The sequence below is a fragment of the Labrus mixtus genome, chromosome 20 (genome assembly GCF_963584025.1).
Source record: "Labrus mixtus chromosome 20, fLabMix1.1, whole genome shotgun sequence".
In the NCBI taxonomy this organism is placed as follows: domain Eukaryota; kingdom Metazoa; phylum Chordata; class Actinopteri; order Labriformes; family Labridae; genus Labrus; species Labrus mixtus.
Genome location: NC_083631.1, coordinates 965,228 through 985,176, shown reverse-complemented (window position 1 = coordinate 985,176; position 19,949 = coordinate 965,228). Strand labels below are relative to the sequence as shown.

At 36.3% G+C, this 19,949-nt stretch overlaps 1 protein-coding gene and 1 long non-coding RNA gene across 2 annotated transcripts; one reads left to right on the top strand and one right to left on the bottom strand.

Moving 5' to 3' along the window:
* Positions 1 to 301: 301 nt before the first annotated feature.
* On the bottom strand, positions 302 to 542 carry LOC132995278 (uncharacterized). The gene is made up of 2 exons (XR_009677004.1): positions 385 to 542; positions 302 to 351 (listed from the first exon to the last, which is right to left on the bottom strand). It is a non-coding gene; the product is annotated as an uncharacterized LOC132995278 (long non-coding RNA).
* A 994-nt stretch (positions 543 to 1,536) lies between these two features.
* On the top strand, positions 1,537 to 19,244 carry rgs9a (regulator of G protein signaling 9a). The gene is made up of 17 exons (XM_061026570.1): positions 1,537 to 1,772; positions 7,083 to 7,179; positions 9,355 to 9,405; positions 9,538 to 9,644; positions 10,787 to 10,838; positions 11,211 to 11,269; positions 11,448 to 11,524; positions 12,254 to 12,335; positions 12,517 to 12,579; positions 14,179 to 14,208; positions 14,447 to 14,508; positions 14,794 to 14,907; positions 15,878 to 15,993; positions 16,663 to 16,750; positions 17,068 to 17,206; positions 17,833 to 17,915; positions 18,047 to 19,244. The coding sequence occupies exons 1-17, from the start codon at positions 1,704 to 1,706 to the stop codon at positions 18,201 to 18,203; spliced, it is 1,446 nt and encodes a 481-aa protein (XP_060882553.1). The 5' UTR covers positions 1,537 to 1,703; the 3' UTR covers positions 18,204 to 19,244.
* The last annotated feature ends 705 nt before the right edge of the window (positions 19,245 to 19,949 follow it).

Genomic DNA, 19,949 nt, shown 5'->3' with positions numbered 1-19,949 from the left:
GCTCAACCAACCCTGCTAACCACACCTCTCGCTCTAGCCCCATTTCCACCAAGCGGTTCAGTTCGGTTCATCACGGTACGGCGCGCGTTTTGTGGCATTTCCACTGTCAAAAGTTGTCCTAAAATTACTGGTCCATACGTCCTACTTTTTGCTACCCTTCTGTTGGGATGACAAGCATACTGATCCGACCCTAAAAAAATTGGGCTAGAAACACTGCAGTCCGTTGATTCGTTCCATTATTCACCATGCACCTTAGTAACTTATCATTTAGTATTTGCCTACTTGCACATAGCTCTGTATATATATATTTATTTCTCGTTTACTGCACATAGTTCTGTTTACATCTGGTCACTACTGCACATAGTTATGGTTATATCTGTTTACATCTGTCAGTCCGATCACTGTCCACTTATATCTACTCCTTTATATTTTGTATTTTAAGTTAAGTTTAAGCTTTAAGTTGTATTTAAATTGACACTTTATATTTAGGTTAAAATGTTTTGTCTACTTGCACTGTTGTTAATTTACTGCTCTGTGTGCCTTTGAATTGCAGGGACAAATAAAGTTTTTTGAATTGAATTGAATAGTCGAAAGAATCGTCCCTTCCCGTGCGACAGCAGTTATAAAGGACAAACACATAAATGTTTAAATATCCAGTCGATTTCGCGAAGAATACTTTCAAGGCTATTGTAGAATTTATTTGAGAAAATGTTAGCATGAAGCACTGTGCCATAGACGACCGCCGAGTTGCAGACCTTCCTCGGCATAATCGGGGAAGAGGAGGTGCAGTAAATGACCTCTTAAAGCTTTCAAATGGCCCTCAAAATTTCTGATACCTTTTATAAAGGATACAATCCCTTTTATTTTAATGATCCATGGTTTCAAAAGTACCAAAGTTAAAAAAAACAAAAAAACATCTGGGTTATTTCATAAGGGGTGTAGAACAGGAATCAATCCATCAAAAATCCAAGTGTAATATTGCAGCAACAATTTCACAAATTTGTACAACAACATACAACTTATGTGTTAGATCTTTTTTATTCAAAACTATGGAAACCCTAAGTGAATGTACATATTTTATTTGACTCTTTTTTCCCTGTGATATTGTACATTTTTGATGTTTTCTCGAGCTCTCTATTTTTTTTATATTGTAGCAACATTGGTTTTCCTGTGGTAACAAGCTAATTTATCAAGATCTTGAGAAAATGGCTGAAATAAAGTCATCATCACACAAAAACCACCATTGTTAACCTTAGATTATGAGATTAACAAATACAGATTTTGAGAAAATAAAAGTGTTACGCTACTGGCGTCCGTACATAATAACAGTTATTTAATTAATTTAATTTAAACATATAAATGAATTCATGAAGTAATGTATGATTGTGAAACACTCCCTCTGCAACCCTAAACAAATTGTTCAAGATTTGTCGCTTGATCTTGCTTGACCACAGAAGCCAATGTAAGAGTCACAGAGAAAGGCTACAAAGTACGTAGAGATGAGAGCAGAGGATTCTAACAGCTGATTGGTGGATAAATCTATCCTTCCTATCCTGTCTTAAAATCCCCACAGAGGAGTTGTTTGTTCAGTACCACTGCAGGCAAAAACTCTTCTGTCAGAAACTACTGAAATTATAACTGGATTTTTGTTTTTAAAAAACATTTTATTTTCCATTTGATTTGGTCTTTACTCACCTGCAAATATGACAATAAGAACAGCCCGTCAGGACCGGGGTCAACATTTTCGGCCCCGTATGCACTGCTTCAAAAAGGTGAGTGGATATCATCATCATTATTGATGTTTATGTTTTGCTGTATTTGGATCAGACATGTCTAAATGATTACAGACATATCAATTGCTCATAATACTTTTAAAGCTAAATTCAACTCAATTTATTTCGATTACAGACATTTGCTTTTATTGCCTTCCTTGTACAGTAAGATGCTCAGCTGTAAATTATCCCTTTCTCTGTGATTTTAGAAATACATTCATTATTGTTTCCTTTTAGAACTAGAGATCTCATTGAGTACCTGTATGTAGAGATTTGCACATGATTTGTTTGCTTTCAGGAGAGCAGGGGCTTGTTAGAGATAATCTCTACTTCTACTTTAAAGCCAATTAGCTTTGCTGCTTTACTGCTCTGCTGCCAGGTGTTACTGCAGGGTGAGGGTCAGTTAAGTAGCATAACCCTGCCCTCAGCTGGTTCTGTCCTTAGATGATGATGTTAACTTTGATATCACTGAATCAATAATGCAACAGACAGATTTGTGGTATAGAAAATTGACACTCAAATATATAGTTTATACAATAGCAATGGAAATGAAGCAGATAAGTGAGATACATTCCAAATGTCATTATACAACAACTCTTATACAATAACCTAAAAATGTGTTGCATAGTGTGACTATTTATCTTTAAATGTTGTAATTTGTATAGTGTAACAAGGTTGAATTGCCAACTTTATTAATTCTCTAAATAATTAAAATATTAACCACACAATAAATAATGGTCGGAGCAGGGTAGAACCTTTTTGATGCCTGAGACAGGTCAAAATTTATTGGCCCCATCATACTCCCTCTTTGTCATCATGTCACCACTGTTTATCTGTCTGTGTCACACAAAAATAGGACCAAATGAGTAAGGCTCAGTAGTTAAACAAAAGCACCTACTTGTGATGAAGACAAATCATCATTACAGAATTACTGAGAAGTTACTACAAAAGCTAACTGAGGCTAACTTCTTGCCTTTCCATCTTTAGAAGGGCGAGAAGTTACGTCATATTAATCACACTCTGAACTTCCCTTCTCTCTTGTTGCTGTTGCATTGCGGCTGTTGCATTGCAAGTTAGTGGATAAAGAAATGAGAGAGAGAGAGAGAGAGAGAGAGAGAGAAACAGTGGTAATACAAGTGGAGCAGAAAGCAGTGAAGTTGTCATTCTGGCAGTACACTTCTATTTATCATTATACTCAGGGCCACATTTAAAGGCTAAAGCAAGCGCCCCCTAGAACATATACAATTAGCAACTGCCAAAATCGCCTCTGCCTTTAGCTGGCCAGGCATCATCTTAATTGTATTGCAAAGATTTTAAATATAATTAAGGTATAATCAAAGAGGTTGATTTAATCAATTAAGGTGGGCGTACACATAACGTTGAGTGAGAAGCATCTCTCTGTAAGGATGCATTATAATGTCTGGGAGAGTGAAAGTAAGCTTATCACATGTATCTCTACATGTAAATTATTGTCCAAAAAAGGTCCTACAGTTCAGTGTTTTCACTGGATTTGACCAAGGAAATAACACTATTTTTCTTTTTCTATACTGCTCTTACTAAAGAGAAAGCATTGCCTCATATTTTAGGAGCTGGTTATATGTTTTTATGTGAAATATGATCTAATACGAGGCTAATATTATATTTATTATATTTGGACAGTTTTTAGATGACAAAGGAGTTATTCACTTTGAATCCCTAAAAAAAGAATTTAGTTTGCCACATTCTCATATTTTTAGATATTTACAAGTCAGAAACTATTGAGAAAACTGGCATACAAAAAAGAAAACAATTACAGATTTTAATTCCCTGATTCTGTTTTTACTAAAAAAAAATAAAAAAAATACTATAAAACTATAAATGTGAGAAGGTCAAGCATCAAATCTCAGTACTGTATAACATTTAAGAAAGTAATAAGAAATCACAAGAATTGAGAGAAAAAGTGCAATGGCATGGGAAACTTCATGTAAATGTTTCGAAGACGGATTGGAAACATATAAGCCTATCATCACATAAGACAAAGGCTTCTCAGTTTTAGCGATAATATGCATGGAAATTCCAGATGAGATATTTTATAACTCCGGTTCAACAAGCTAAATTCCAACATTACCCTAATGCCAAAATGCTGGAGAGACTGCGGAGAACACCGTGCTGAATGTATCCATATCTTCTGGTCCTGTCCTGTATTAGAAAACAAAAAATTGGCTTCAGAAAGTTAGCCCGAGTGTAAAGAATGGAAGGAACTTACTGAAAAAGTGAATGTGATGGAGCAGTTAATGTATAAAATCAGAGGACTTCATGAAATAAGCCTCTTGTCATGGATCAAAGATGCTATGTAGAAAGTAGGGGAGGATAGCCATAAAGATGATGCACCACAGCTTAATAAAAACAGAAAAGAAAGTATAGTCTTGATTAACGTATGCACAGCAAATAGATTGTTTACTCATAGATATCAAGAGTAGTCAACAACCAAACACAGGAAGTACACTTTTTATGTATAAAACATTGCACAAAAAGTAAGGAAATTTGTGTTTGGTAGATTATTTCTTTGTTGTAACAATGCTTCTTGGCAACAAATCTTGTACTGTTGGAAAGCCTGTTTATTTCCCTTTTAAATGGTGCCACATTTGTAAGGAACATGCATTTGTAGGATGAGCAGCAGAGCTGAGTATTTGGGTTGCTCCCATGAAAAACTTGCCAAATCTCCTCTGCCAATTCCAAACAGCATTTTTTGCTCTTGACTCTTGCTTAGTGTTGTGTAGTTGATTGGATGATTGAAGTCTGAAAAAACAAGACATATTGGCAATTTAAAAATGTATTCATTTAACAAACAGGAGCCTGCCTGCATCATTTTATGAATAAATTAAGTTCAATAAAAACAAAAAACGTTTTAACGTTTAAATGTTTTTTGGCCCAACATGTAAACATTTAGCAATTTTGTCATTTTTCACACCACTATTCCACATATTCAGGTTCCAGTGCACGTGTTGCCGACACAAGTGCAAATGGGCCTGATGGTGAAGGGCAGTCGTGGCAGGTAGAGAGCCGTTGGCCATATCGTCCTGCAAACCTTGACTGCAAATCTGTAGAAGACTACCTACCTAAGTGCTGACAAGGTTAGGAAACTGTCTTCTTGGGGTGTAGTCTTCTTGGGACGCCAACTTCTCGGCCTGTCCCTGACATCCCCCATTATATGGAACTTGTCCTTCAGTTTGGAGATGGTACTAGGGCTCATTCCAAATAATGCTGCAACTTGGCTGTGCAGAACACCAGCTTGAAGTAGCCCTATGTCATGGGCCCTATCAAGATCAGTCAACCATGGCACGCTTGGAGCAGACAGCAACTGACCACTATAGCAGGGCCCATGCGCACACCTGGGGTATCAGAAGCTAAAAAAACAAGAGTCAATGGCGACAGTAGAATAAGCTGATTGGCATTGGCAGAGAAGATTTGGTAAGTTTTTCATGAGTGCAACCCAAATACTCAGCTCTGCTGCTCATCCCACTAATGCATGTTCCTGAAAAATGTGGCACCATTTAAAAAGGAAATAAACAGACTTTCCAACGGTACAAGATTTATTGCCCAGAAGCATTGTTACAACAAAGAAATAATCTACCAAACACAAATTTCCTTACTCTTTGTGCGATTTTTATTTATTCATTTCTATGTCACTGTCTTTGCTATGTTTTGTAAACTGCTGGCTATCAGTTACTTTTTATTGGTAGAATGTCTTGTATTTCTAAATCTGCTTTCTCAATGAATCATGTATTATGTCTAAGAAATCTAATTTGACTGTTTACCAAACATGAACTCTTACTTCCTTGCTTCCTACTGTATTTACTTGAACTTAATCTCATGCTATTGGTCCCAGTTGTGGAACCTGGAGTCAAAGTATGGGTAGCAGTGTTTTTGTTTTGTTTTGTCTGTTTGTCTGTTTATCTGTTTGTTTGTTTGTTTGTTTGTTTGTTTGTTTGTTGTTACTTGTTACTTGTTAATTGTTTTTTTGTTTTTTTTATATAGCATGCTTTATATATGCCTTTTTACAAGTGGTTTTACTTTGCTATTTGTCATATTGGTGCTTCACATTTGGAAAATAAAGTATAACAAAATAAGAGGCTAGTATTGCTGTCAAAAATGTGGTGGAGTAAAGTCCTACTGGGACACTGGTATGATGTTGCACAACATTTCAAATATTGATGTGCAAGAACCCAATTGTAAAGTTAACTTTAATCAGATGTTTACAACTGCAAACATCTGAATAAAGTGTTCAAGTATAACTTTTTATAATATTTTAATTTGTTAATTTTCATATTGTTCCTTGAATTTTATGGCCAATACTTTTGCTCCATAGTCCCCAAAGTGAATATTGTGAGACTAAAATGGTTATCTTTGTCAGCTGGATCGAGAGGAAATTACTTTGTTAAAGACCTGTCGCTGTCTTTCCAACAAGCACTGAACTCCAGAACTGAGATTACATCAGAGACTAAAGGGAATTGTAGGAAGGAAGGAAGGAAGTGTAAACCATTTCTACCTCTGGCGCAGCGTGTAATTGATTGTTTTGATGTAACGCATATCTTAACAACAAACTAGAGGTTAGTGGCTAAATCATGCAGTTGTTGATCCCATCAGATTAAGAAGGTAAAGTGTATAAAACGGGCTGAAAGGTGAAGAGACCATTGACAACACTACTGTCATGAAAATTGACATCATGAAATGAAACGTGTCTTTATCAAACGTGGTATGATTTAAGTTTTAAATGAAACATTTAGAAAAATATTCTATAATAAAAAACAGACATCTGACAAAATAATTGAATTATTTAGCATGAACCAAAACATCTGTCAGAGTTTATTCATATTGCAATCTCATTTTATTTGAAATGTTTATGTCACAATTGTAATTTAGATTAGTTTAACATTGACCATTTGAGAGAGTTGAGGAGTTCCATACACAATCCATTTAAAACATGATCACCCACAGGCAAGATAGACTGTTTTTTATAATGAAATGGCCTCTGTTTTACATGTAACCTTGATGACTAAAAAATGTGTTTATTTTTTAGATTAATTTGTTTTATTGTTTATCATTTCCATTCACAATAAAGAAAAATAGTATAGTATTTTTTAAGTCATGTTCTTATTGAAATTCTATTGGAAAACTTTTTTAAATATTTCTTCACCAAAGAAGCTGATGAAAAATTGAGATGAATACCTTCTATCATAGAAATCTGATGCAACTGTTTCTAGTGTGTCTAAATATTCATATTATACGTAGGTGTAGGTTCAAATGAATAAATTGTCTTTCGTCTTTCAGCTGGAGGCCATTGTGGTGGAGATGCAGGACCAAAAAAGTGGTGTCAAAGGCTCAGAGCAGAAACTCAACGTCTCAACCATCCCACATGTCATCTCTGGTGAGACTGAAACACACACACACACACACACACACACACACACACACACACACACACACACACACACACACACCATCACACACACAGCGCATTGAAACTGTAATACTTTTTAAAATTATTTTTACAATAATGGGTATTTCATGATTTTCAGTTTTTATTATTTTTATTGGAAGGAATCCAGAGACCCATCTTTTGGTGGTCGCAACCCCCCAGGGGGTCCCGACCCCCACTTTGAGAACCACTGAAAATCCTTTTTAACAGCAGATCTATTTTTTTCAACATGTTTGCAGAATAAAAAATAAATCCAACACATAAAGGTAGAGAATAACCATACTGAAGAATGAATTTGATCCAGTAACATAACATTCATGTAAAAATAAAAATAACTCAGGTAACATTTAACCTTTATACCTTCGGTGCCTTATTGACTAACAGTGGTACAAAGTGAACACACAGACTGGCTGCCTCACTGTCTAAGCCGCTAACGCAGGATAAATAAAGCAGCCCACAATTGGATGAGATCTGGGCGGTACTTTAGGAACCAAAGTGGTTTTTTAATCCAGTCTTAGTCCAGTGAGGGAAAGGTCAGCATACTGGGGACAAACCTCCCATGTGAACAGAGATGCTGTCAGTCTAAGCACCTTCTGCAGGAGAAACCGTTCAAATGATAAGGTGAAGCACTGGCCAAGCTGTGTGATTCATGTGGAATGATTGTTACCTATAGTTACTCACTGCTGTTGTCATGTCTACTGGTTGATGATGCCAGATTACTAAATCTCTCCATCATCCTCTCCGTTTTTTAACTAGATGTCATGATGGTTTCTGTGCTTTTAATGAAAACCAGTTGAAAAAACATTGTTGAACTTTTACTCTTCTCAATTCTTGATGCTGAATTTTGAAAGACAAATCAGACGAGTATTCAAAACAAAGATTGAACTACTTCTTCTTTTGAAAAGTTAAGTGAACACCAGGCTCCTGTATCAGCCTACCTAGTCTCATGTTTTACCTGCAACATGCATCTTTATAAGCGTTTTCCTTAATTGCTAGGTGATGGAGAAACAGTCAGACAGAAAAAAACAACAGGTGATTACTTTTTCTCTCAAGTCAGGTCAATGTTGTTTTTAAAGAGAGTATCTAACTCTGAAAACAGTGACTGAACCTGAACTTATAAGAGAAACAAGTCAAGCTAAATTTAGGGGAAGATCCAGCCCTTAGAGCCCTACTGCAGAGCTTCAATGGTTGGTTATGAACATAGATACATAGACATAGGTTTTATACAGTGTCTAAGTCTTAGTTTCTAGGTCCTTTCCAGGTCATCTGTTTTGGAGTGAATGGGACCTCAACTGATCATTCAACCTCTAAAAGGGTGGGCACCTTGTAGAGACATGCTGTGTCCACCTAAGCATCATAGAGACACTGATTTATTATGAATAACATCTTTATTATTATTAAATAAAGTTTATTATGTATTCTGCGTTTCTTTCAGTAATTATGTAGGGTCAATTTTTAGAGAGGAGGAGACAGCCAACAATTAGGCTCTAGATGAATAGTTATTTAAAACTCAGTTCATCAACAATGCACTCGACAGAAATATGACTGGCGGCAATCACTTCCTCGTATTCGGGCAAGCTATGTGCTCTTAGTACTGCTTCTGATTTTGAGTCATCTTTTTTAAAGCTTTGAGAAAATAATGATGTGGGGTTTCATGTATCCGGTTGTGTCATTTGTGTCATTTGTCATTTGTCATCTCTCTAACAAGAGAGATTCAAATTGCAGACTGATGAAGGAAAAAAAACTGAAGTTGAGCAACCAGAGCTGGAGCAAAGGCTCACACAAGCACACATACATGCGTTTTCTTAAAGAAAAGTTCTGTGACACACTCCAGGCTCAATCTTTTCTAATACTTTAAACATTACTGTAATATAACAATGATTTTTAAAGATACAATTTAGATTTGTAATGCCGGTATTTTGGAAAACTCAGACATAAATAAAGATTTAAGCCCTTGCTTTTAAAATAATAAATTGCTCCCGAGTGTCTCTAGACCTTATCGTCTTAATATAAAAGCACTTTTAACTGCAATAAAACTGATGCACAGTAAAAACTGATCCTGAGTTTGATCAAATTAGTGTGAAGTCTTTGCAGACTTTCAGCTCTTATCTGTGCTTCACACAGGTAAGGATGTCATTGCATGGATTGCCAACAAGATGAAGAGCACTGCAGAAGGTACTATCAATTTAAATGATTTAAAGTGAACTAAATCATGTAATTGTATTTTATGTATGTCATTTTCAGAAGAAGATTTAGCTCCATGTTGTCTATGTCCTCATCCATTCTCTCTTCCTGTCTTTGATTCAGAGGCTCTAGTCTTTGGCACCATGTTAGTGGCCTATGGCTACATCTACCCCCTGCAGAATCATAAGAAGCTGGTCATGTGCAATGATGCAAGCCTTTACCGTTTCCAGGTAAAACTTTCTTCCTCCTCCTGCCATGATTGGAATATATGGTGCACTTTACTGTAACATCACAGGGAAACTGAATTTTGAGAGGAATTTCATTAACCAAGGATGTGTTGAGACATAAACAGCACTATCACTAGTCCCATAGCTTGATGATGATGTTTTGGTTTCATTGTAGTGAGATTTTGCTTTTATCATTATGCACTCAGATTGTGGTACGTCTCAGTGCCCTGGTACTGCAAAGTCTTAAACACAAACCAGACCCAAGACCTGAGACTATTGACTTTACAATCATGAAATCAACAGCGGGGGAACAACTTGGAGTTAAGTGTGAAAACACTTTTCTTCAGGCTCACCTGGTGCCTCTCTGATCACTTGGGTACAAGGTGGGATCAGGAAGAAAATATTATCATGATTGATGGATATGTTATTTGCTGATGCAATCATGATGAATTGCATTTACTACTTTGAATTATTTCCAAGTACAGTTTTTTTCCTAAATTATTTTGACTTTGATTGCAGTTGAAAAAAAAAAGATGCCTTGATTTCATTTTATCATCCCCTGTTGGCTCTACTGCTCATCGAGCCACGGGGAGCTGATTTTCAGTTATAGCTTCAGAGTTTAGTCTCACATTTATAGCTTGGCTCTCTGAAAGCCAAAACTGAAGTGAAGGGACATTATCTATAGCAGAATTCTGAAAAATTCCTCTCAAAATTATGATAATTTATTGGGGGTGGTGGTGGTGGTCGCCATGTGTCGAGATAGAGAGTTGAACCTGCGATGAGGAATGTATTGAATTTAATTTATTAAATAGGGACAATGCAATTTAACTGCTTTTTAACCAAACCAGAATCCCCAAAATTAGTTTTCTCATAAAGACAGGAAAAGTCATCAAATATAAAGCTAACAATATAATGTTAAGTATGTTTTTTAAGCAATAGTAACAGGTAACAAGCAACCAAAGCCTTACCTGGACCTGAAACTTTACACACAGCAGATGGCAGCCAAAACCTGTTAGTCAAGCAAATGATGAATGAAGTATTTTCATCAAGTTTCATCAAGAGGCTATTCTGATGCTGCAGCTATTATTTATAGACCTGTATTCTTTCTGCACTTTGGATCACTAAAACTGCCTACGCTTTTTCAGACCCCATACTTCTGGCCTGCACAGAAATGGGTTGCAGAGGACAGTGACTATGGTGGGTATCGTATGTCGTATGGTGTGGAGGGTTCATGAGAACATGACTATCTGTGAATACAATTATTTTTTTGGTACTTTGAGTGACATGGTTAAGAACAACTTGCATTTTGATAAGAGGAGGATCTTTCTTTTGAATGCAAATCCCAAAATGCTTGACATTTCTGCATGAGGAGCATGACTGCATTGTACTCTCACCTGATCAGTTCAACGTGCTATGAGGGAACATAGCAATAGAAATATGTAGAGCTATATAAAAAAATGTAGCTAAAATTGCAATTAAGAAGGTTTGTCAAGTTTTCAGTTTGCTTTATTTCTTTTCCTTTTAGTAATGTCTTTGGTTAATTTTTGTTTTTTTTTGTTCTAAATGTAGCTATTTACCTGGCAAAGAGGAACATCCGCAAGAAAGGCATGCTGGAACCCTATGAACAGGTTTGTGCACATAAACCCCCCCATGTGTGTTGCAATAAATGCAGCTACTTCAGCTTCACATATGTAATTCAGTTCACTACACGACAAGACTACATGAAACTAGTCCCTCACTTAAATCAAATCTCTTTGTGTGTGCCATCAATATCAATTTTCTGCTTGATGCTGTATTCTGTTATAGGCACATTACAACCACCTCCATGAATTGCTGAACCACAAGTGGGATTTCATTGTGATGCAGGCAACAGAGCAGTACAAGTAGGTGAAACAGGTGTAACATTATAAGAGCTTTAGTTTTAAAAATTAAAAAATGTCAAAGGTTGGAACCAAAATTGAAATAAAATTGTGTAGGCCAAATGTACTACATAAAGCTGACATATTAAAACAAAACACCTGACTGTCTGACCTCTATAGATCTAAAAGCTCTATTTTCCCTTTCCCATTGGGTCAACCTGTCCCATTAGGGGGAAAGGTAATTTCCCTCTTAAGGGGTCACATTAATCTCATGATAAAACATTTCTTTGTTGGTGAGAGTGGTATCTCTGGGGAAAAAAATGCCCCCGTCTAAAGCATGAGCGTTTGATGAGTATCAAAGCTTTTTTTCATTGGCATTAACAGTAATCCGACCTTAAACCAGTTGGGCTCTTATCTGGAATAAGTCATTTGGAAATATTTTTTAGAAATATGTTGTTCTTCCCTCCAGTTATTTTAGGAGTCTTCTATAATTGATGCCAAGGCACTGGTGCTTTTAAAAAATGGTGAATATAAACCTTTAGAAGATACTCTGTGGTTTCCCTTTAATTTGGCAAACAGGCTGCGTGTTAGTATATACAGGAAGTTAACTGTACATTTAATTAGTTTATCTAAGCAATCTATCAACAAAACTAGCATTTTGAGACTATCTTCATCTAGTTACGTTTTTAAATTCTGTCATTCTTACCATTCTTTCTGTTTATCTGCACATGTGCGTGTTTATGTGCGTGTTAGGGCTGGTAAGGAGAGAAAGAAGCCAGATCGTGTGGTGTTTGACTGCCAGGAGAGGGCTTACTGGATAGTAAACAGGCCACCGGTGAGTGTGTGACTCTGCTGTATACTGCTGCAGGAACTTTTATGTAATATACTTTAATATACTCCTCCAATATATAATATGTACTCAAATGTATACACACACATGCATAAGCACACATATCAGGAAGTCCGTAATACCTTGTTCTATATACTTATACACATTTCCCTGTATATTTGTCCAGCGTCGCACTCACAGTGCCATGGATGTTGGCCCAGAGCGTCTTATTGATCCCAACACAGATGAGGTAACAGGTCAGTATACACACACACACACACAAACAGACTCGATCACACATGCACCAACATACATGCATAGACAAACACAGAATTTACTGAAGCGAAGCAATACAAGTTAGTGTAGTTCTGCTGAACTGAACTCTGTAAACATGTCTACTAAGAGAATGAATCTCCCTGACACTCTCAGTCTCTCTCACATATGCCTTCCAGTGCTTGTCCTTTCCTTTTCTTGCTTTTGCTTTTAGTTCTTTGCATTCCTTTTGACATCACACATGTAACCAGGCCTCAAACTAATAATAACGCAAGTTAGCTTTTCTAATTTAAGTTTTAAATTCTGTGCTGTGTTGGTAATGCTTGTTGAAATCAAATGGTGACATGATATCAATGGTAATCAATAATAATAGAATATAGCACAGCAGTTGAGACACAATATTCATAGTAAGATGGTATTGCCATGGTACAGTGTGTATTGTATAATATGAATATGTATATAGAGAGAAGTGTACATTGAGTATACTGTATGATAATAATAGCAGTAATATAAATGATAATACATTGCAGTACAATATGGTTAAATAGGCTATAAGTACAGTATAGTACATGAAAATATATAATTTCAAACATACAATCTCAAACATGTCAAAATGGATTTAAAGTCACTCCATATCATTCTTGTAGCTTTTAATGTTGTATTTTAATATCGTAGTTTTCTCAGTTTCACTTAAATGAAATATCTTCTGCTCTCTTACTGCACATAATGTCTCAAAAAGCCATAGATCAAGACAAAAAAATTCTGTTGATATGTAAATGCAACCCTACCTTACTTTTCTGCTTATACTGTAAAATTGCTGAACTGTGGGAGCACAAGAGCTGTAAGGGATCTAACACAATCATGACCACTGAGTTTTTGAGAACAGGCTCGATTTGAACTTGTATTTTCGAGTTCTGAATTTTCATTGCTTGTATTTTCTTGTTCTGTCTTTTTTGTATTCTCCAACAGATCTCCACACACTGATGAAGATATGAGAACACTGTGTGTTAAAAAATGACATAAAGTACAGTAGTTTACCCAGCTTCTAATACTTGTATGTAAACTGCTCTCATATAAATATGGGTTACACGTAGTCTTTAGTCAGTCTCTTCAAGGAAAATAGAGTTAGTGTTTGTTATAAGTGATATTGAATCAACTAGACACAAACTGAATCATAACTCAAACTTGAACTCTATTCAAGCAATCATTCTGTACTAAAGTGGCCACAATCAAAAGCTTAACCTGAATAAATGAATAAAATCACTCATTAAAGAGATCGTCAGGATCTATGAAATTTCGATTCTTTTTTTCTGAGGAGCCAATGCAGATGTATTGATTTATGGATAAAATGAATCGTATCGATTAGATTTTATGAAAATAAGACTCTACCTTCATTTTATCTTGGAGGGACTGTTTACCCTGTTATGCCCCACCTGACTATGTGTGCTTCAGTTGTGACTTTCATAGTGGTTTTCAATAGGTGTGACACCAAGTATACAGTAGCCTCAGTGCCTCAAGTGCTTCATCCTCCTCTGCAAGCAGATTTTTTTCACAGCTCTTTTTTCTTGTCTCTCAGAAAATCAGCTTTGACCAGTACAGACGCATGGTAAGCCACTGTATTTATTTATTAAATAATTGAATCTAAGAATACCCACCCTGTTTTCTGATTTGATCACGGCAGACCCAACATCTACACACTTGCTTATTTTCATTGCTGATTGTTGAAGCTTTAAATGTTTCTGACATTGAAAACATCAGCAGTGAGCAGCAATTTTGGCCTTATGACATTAGTCATTTTGACAAGACTTCTGCAAAATTACCTTTGTTTTTCTTTTTTTCTTTAGAACATATTCTTTCAACAAGCCATCATGAGGTCAAAGGTCAAATCCAGTGTGTCCCTTGGAGCGTAAGTTCCTCTAATTTCTTATCTATTTGGGTATCTTCCTCGGGATTCCAAATTGTTTATTGGCATTTTCGTGAAATTCAGATTCATCATGCTGTAATTAAATGGTAACATTCAAATCTATATCTGTATTACCATATACTGTATGATAAAAGATCTTGAAATAACAAAAAACAGGATAAGTTATTAGTGATTATTTTTAATTGTATTGGCTAGATAAGTTTGGAAACGTTGACAGCGGGGTTCAAATGATTCTTTTCTATTCTCATTATAATTCTATTTCTACAGACTGGTCAAGTACATCACAACTTACAAAAACCACGACCCATTCCTGGCACCCTGTTTACCCAGCAACCCCTGGCTATCAGACAACGACACATACTGGAACCTCAATATGAGAAGGTGAGGCCTGAAGAATTAACTTTTTGTCTATGGCTTTTTATTCTAGAGGAAAATGTATCATTTCAATGACAACAGATCTTGGCCTCTTTTAAATAACTTTTTATGGCAAACTAGAGGAAAGGAGTCACAGGTTGCATTCCAACCTGGGCCGTGCCTGCTTTAGAAGAATGTACATAGAACGTGCACATGAACCACTAGGCTACTGACACCCCACTGTGTTACTACCCTGCTCAACACTTCCTCATACAACTCTACATAGCCCACTTCAATCATTTCTATCCTGTCAGCAGCCTGCAGATGAAACTGTGGACAGAACATAGGGTTACGTAAAAATGCATGGCAACAAAACAAACAAAATAAACGGTAACCATAGATCCTTTATCTAGCAGACAATGAACAGGTTCACCTCCTATAATAACAAGTAGCTTAGAATAAGATGGTAGTAGATTAGTGGGAATGGTTTGGATGGCTGTTTTCTGTCTTTGGGGCTGTGGCTCAGTGGTAAAGTTGGTTGTCTTTAAACCATAAGGTTGGAGCTCAGTCCCCAGCTCCTGTAGTCACATGTCAAAGTGTCCTTATTGGGCAAGACACTGAACCCCAATTTGCTTCCGCAAGATGTGCTATGTGTGTGAATGGGTAAGTGTGAGCTCTTACCATTTATTAATCTCCTCCTGAGCTTAGTTCCTCACAACCTCTCTAGCAGGGCTTTTTCTCTATTATTGTAACTTCTAGTGAAGCTACACATAGTTGAAGGGATTTGTAGCATTTTCTGATTAGCTGTGAGGGAACAGTTATCGAGGCCCATACAAACAAAGAAAGGATTGATGACCTTAGATATTAAAACTTCAAAAAGATGAACCATTCCAAAGATTACATTTTTTTTGTTGCTTCGTTCAAATGTGTCTGTCCATAACAGTGCATTGTGGACAATTTGCATTGTGACAAATTCTGCCTCTTTTTTTGTATCCAGAGTTGATGCCCCCACTAAGATGCGAGTGGAGCGCTGGTCCTTTAGCTTTTTTGAGCTCCTGAGCGACCTGAGAGGCCGAGATGACTTCAAGGTCTTCCTCAAGAAGGAGTTCAGTGGTATGTCGTTGAGTGCCATTGGTTCTTTAGTGTTGCTTAATTCTGCATTACCAGAGCTCGCTTGGCACTTGAATTTGGCAGGGACGGCTGCCATCTTATATTTTCATTTCATGTGTGCACTGTGCTTTTGCTAACACTAGATGGCACAAAATATGTCTACAATGTTGGACAACAGGGTATATCAATGCTGAATGACATAAAAGTTGCTATGGCCAAAATGAAATAGCCAAATGTGAGGGCACCAAATAACATGGGGTTGAGCTAGGAAAAATACTGAGCTAACAATACAGATTCTTTATTGAAATACTCTTGCTCTTCTTATTTCAGATTTCAGATACATTTTTCAGTTCCTTTATGAAACACAATGAACATGATGTATGTAGAGTTTTTCTGTAAACTGATAAAGAACAATGTTGTTTGATATGACACACACAATCTAAACAATCTGATATGAACATGCACATCAAGACTAAATACTGCTGCCATTTTGAAAGTTTTCCTTGTAAGTACTTACTGCAACACACAAAATGGTTTTAGAAAGCAAAGGAAGAACACACTCTACCTCAAACTAATAAAACGACTCAGTCTTCTGGTGCCTAATCTGGGAAATGACAGGTTATATATTAGTGTCCAAATGTAAACAAATGTGTGTGTATTTGTGTGTCCCAGGGGAGAACTTGGCTTTTTGGGAGGCAGCTGAAGAACTTAAGTGGGGTACTGCATCCTCCATGTCAACAAAAGCTGAGACCATCTTCAAGTAAGAAACATAAATGGGACTGTTAATCTATGTGTCAGAAACTATTTATGTAAGGAGTGTTTACTATGGCAGCCATTCTGCTCAGTAGACTACAACTTAACATATCTTCAAATATTTCATTTAATTTCATATTTGATTTATTTGCTCAATTCAGTGTATGGTTTCAACACCATAATACACAACAAAAAATATTTTTATCTCATAATGCTGAAACACTGTCCATGAGCAAACAGGAGCAGGAAGAAGAAAACTTATAATACCTGCCCTAAATATAAGCAATACATAATGATAATGATCTTGAGAGTCTGTGTGATCAGGACTTTTCTGGCCCCTGGTGCCCCCCGCTGGATCAACATCGATGGCAGGACAATGGGTCTGACAGTTAAAGGCCTGGACCACCCGCACCGCTACGTGCTGGAAGCAGCCCAGACACACGTGTTCCTGCTCATGAAGAAGGTGGGTCTGTCAACTTATTGCCCTGGAGCAAATAGAGCCTGAGATTTACGAGGGTTTAAAGAGTAGTTACTTCATACCTTAAGTGATGACCGAATCATTTGAACATCTGTAAATCTCTGTTTCGACAATAAATATTGGGACAGGATGGCGATGTATGCATAAAACCGCGCCAGGAGTTTCAGAAAGGTGATTAGGTATGATTCTGTGTTACCAACACTTAACATATAAAACGTTTATTTTTATTTTTTTACTTTTCTTTCTTTTTTATATTAAAAGTTTTTTTTTTTTTTTAATCTTTGTTCAAAGGTTTATTACAAAACAAAAGTATGCTGGTTACATTCTTTACATACCTAAGAACTTAAACAAATCCAAACCATGATCTAGTCTTAAACCTTACCACATCTTTTTAGTAAATAAACCTAGCCCAACTGAAAACTTTTCCCCATGTAAACTTCATGTTGATTTTTTGTTGAATGACAAAAAAAAAGGTGGCAAGAAATGTTTAATGTGCATTTATTATATAGATTTGCTTACTTCTCTACTTTGTTTTAAAAGTCTAACCAGATGTTATATATCAAAAAAAGGAACCTGGTAACCTGCAGTGTCTTCTGCTTTCTTTGGTACAGGATACTTTCTTCCGTTACCTCAAGTCACCAGTGTACAAAGAAATGCAGAAGAAAGCACTGAACCCCGAGGCTCATAACTTCAGGTTAGTGCCTTAACAGATCCCTTCTAGGAGTTTCTAAATGGACTGAAGAACTCTAAGAATACTTTAATTCCTAAGGAAAAGAGGCTTCAAAAATGATTCTGACTTAATCACCTTTCTTGTTTCCACCCAAGCCAATCTCAGCTGGACCAAAATGCTCAGAACCGAAGTCTAGGCATCCATCCCATCCTCCTCTGGCAGCAGGAAGAGGAAGAAAAGGCCAAGGCTGCTGCTGCCGCTGCTCCCATCGATGTCAAAGCCATGATGAGCAAAATAGACAGAAAGAAGTAGAGATATACAGTATGAGACATGCAAATGAACCAGCCCTTGATAAGGGTATTTCAACTGTACAGAAGAATTTGCTTTACTCCTCAGTGACATGCAAATAAATGTGATTCTGTTTTAGCAATGTATCAAATGTAAAAGAACCTCAATGTCGATATAGGTTAAGTTGATAAAACCTTGTAGGCAAAGACCCATGGGACCAAAGTTGGCAAGTGGGCTCTGGCACAGAGCATTTGTTGTTGGAAAGTAAATCAAGCCAAGAGAAAAACACAATATGAGCAAAGATAGTCACAAAAAGACAAAGAACAACCACAAACACATTAAAAAGAAGAGATGTCTTTAAAGTGAAATACTAGCAGAAAGAAACAGAACACAACAAAAAACAAGTGTAAAATAAACAACAAAAAATAATTCAAAACAAATTGAAGGAGACTACAAAGTGACTTTTGGTGACCATTAGAAAGGCAGGACGACAGTTTTGGGGATTTTACTTGCCTGTGAGCAGGGGTTCATTGTCTCTAATCTGTCCATCAAAATGTATTTAATTTAAAGTCATCTCTGATGATTAGGTTCAAAGGTGTTGATGCAGTGAAACAGTATTTTCAGACATTTGATTTGTCAAGTTTTTTTTTCAATAAATGACCTTATAAATCTCCTGTTAAATACCTAAACGCCACAAAATCAGTATTCATTAAATTAGCTGTTTTGTCCAAAGATAAGCATGTGGTTTGTCTTTATTCACTTTTTGTTCGATGGACCTTACAATTCTTAGACATGCATACAAGTCCATTCAATGAAGTTTGGCAAGAGAGTAAAATTACATTTTCTTTACATTGTCTGATTTGTGTGGCTGCAGTTTGCATTAGAATAAAATGGTTGTGGCTGTATGTAACGATGTCTATGGAGGACGTTAAGTCAGGTTTATGTATTGTTGTTCTTGCATAGGTTACCAAATGGTCAAATCAGTCAAAACAATTTATTTCTCTATTGACAATTTGTACAGGATTTAATCTGGTTACTTTCATAATAAATTAGATTAATAATAAAGCAGACTTTCCCTGTGTATGTGTTTATGTCACATAAAATATAATGTTTTGAAGTCTATCAGGTAAAATTTGAACAATTTTTAACATTGTAGTTAAATATTATCATGCTTAAATATGTCATTGAGTTTGCAGGTATTTAATTTGAAACTAGTGTTACACACACAAATAAGAAAAACATGGTTTCACAAAAATGAAAAAGTGTTGTGGTGTTCATAAAATATTGGATTTTTTTAAAGTTCAATTCTGAGAGGACATGAATCCGGGAAGCAAATTTAAAGTTAAGGATCAGTTTTGTGGAAATAGGAAAAATCCAAATGTCACACTCTTGTCAATGCTGGAAGAAGAAAGGGGATCATCCAAGCAGAACAATTCACTCTCTGGATACAACCTACAGTCTATGGATTTCAGTGGAATGTGGACGTTGCCATGGCAACAAATCAAAACGTGGTTGAGTAATTTCAGTCTAAATCAGTGGTGAAGGGAGAGACTGTCACTGAACTCCATAAGGCTAAAAAAAATATGAATATTTGGAAATGAAACCAATGCAGGATAGGACATCTGTCTCTTTCCCTGCTGTGACATTTAAGTGACAGGAACCTGAGAGTCAAATTGTATTTCTCATAGAAGATGTTTCTGTTACACTTGGATCTCATCTGCCCACTGCTGGTAAATATCCTCTTCCTACCTGTACGGGATCATATACTGT

Bases quoted from the DNA above. Each gene is read 5' to 3' on its own strand.
- rgs9a (XM_061026570.1), top strand. From the start codon at position 1,704: ATGACAATAAGAACAGCCCGTCAGGACCGGGGTCAACATTTTCGGCCC. The intron at 12,580-14,178 runs GTAACAGGTCAG...CTTGTCTCTCAG, and splicing joins TTGATCCCAACACAGATGAG to AAAATCAGCTTTGACCAGTA. The intron at 14,209-14,446 runs GTAAGCCACTGT...TTTTTTCTTTAG, and splicing joins TTGACCAGTACAGACGCATG to AACATATTCTTTCAACAAGC.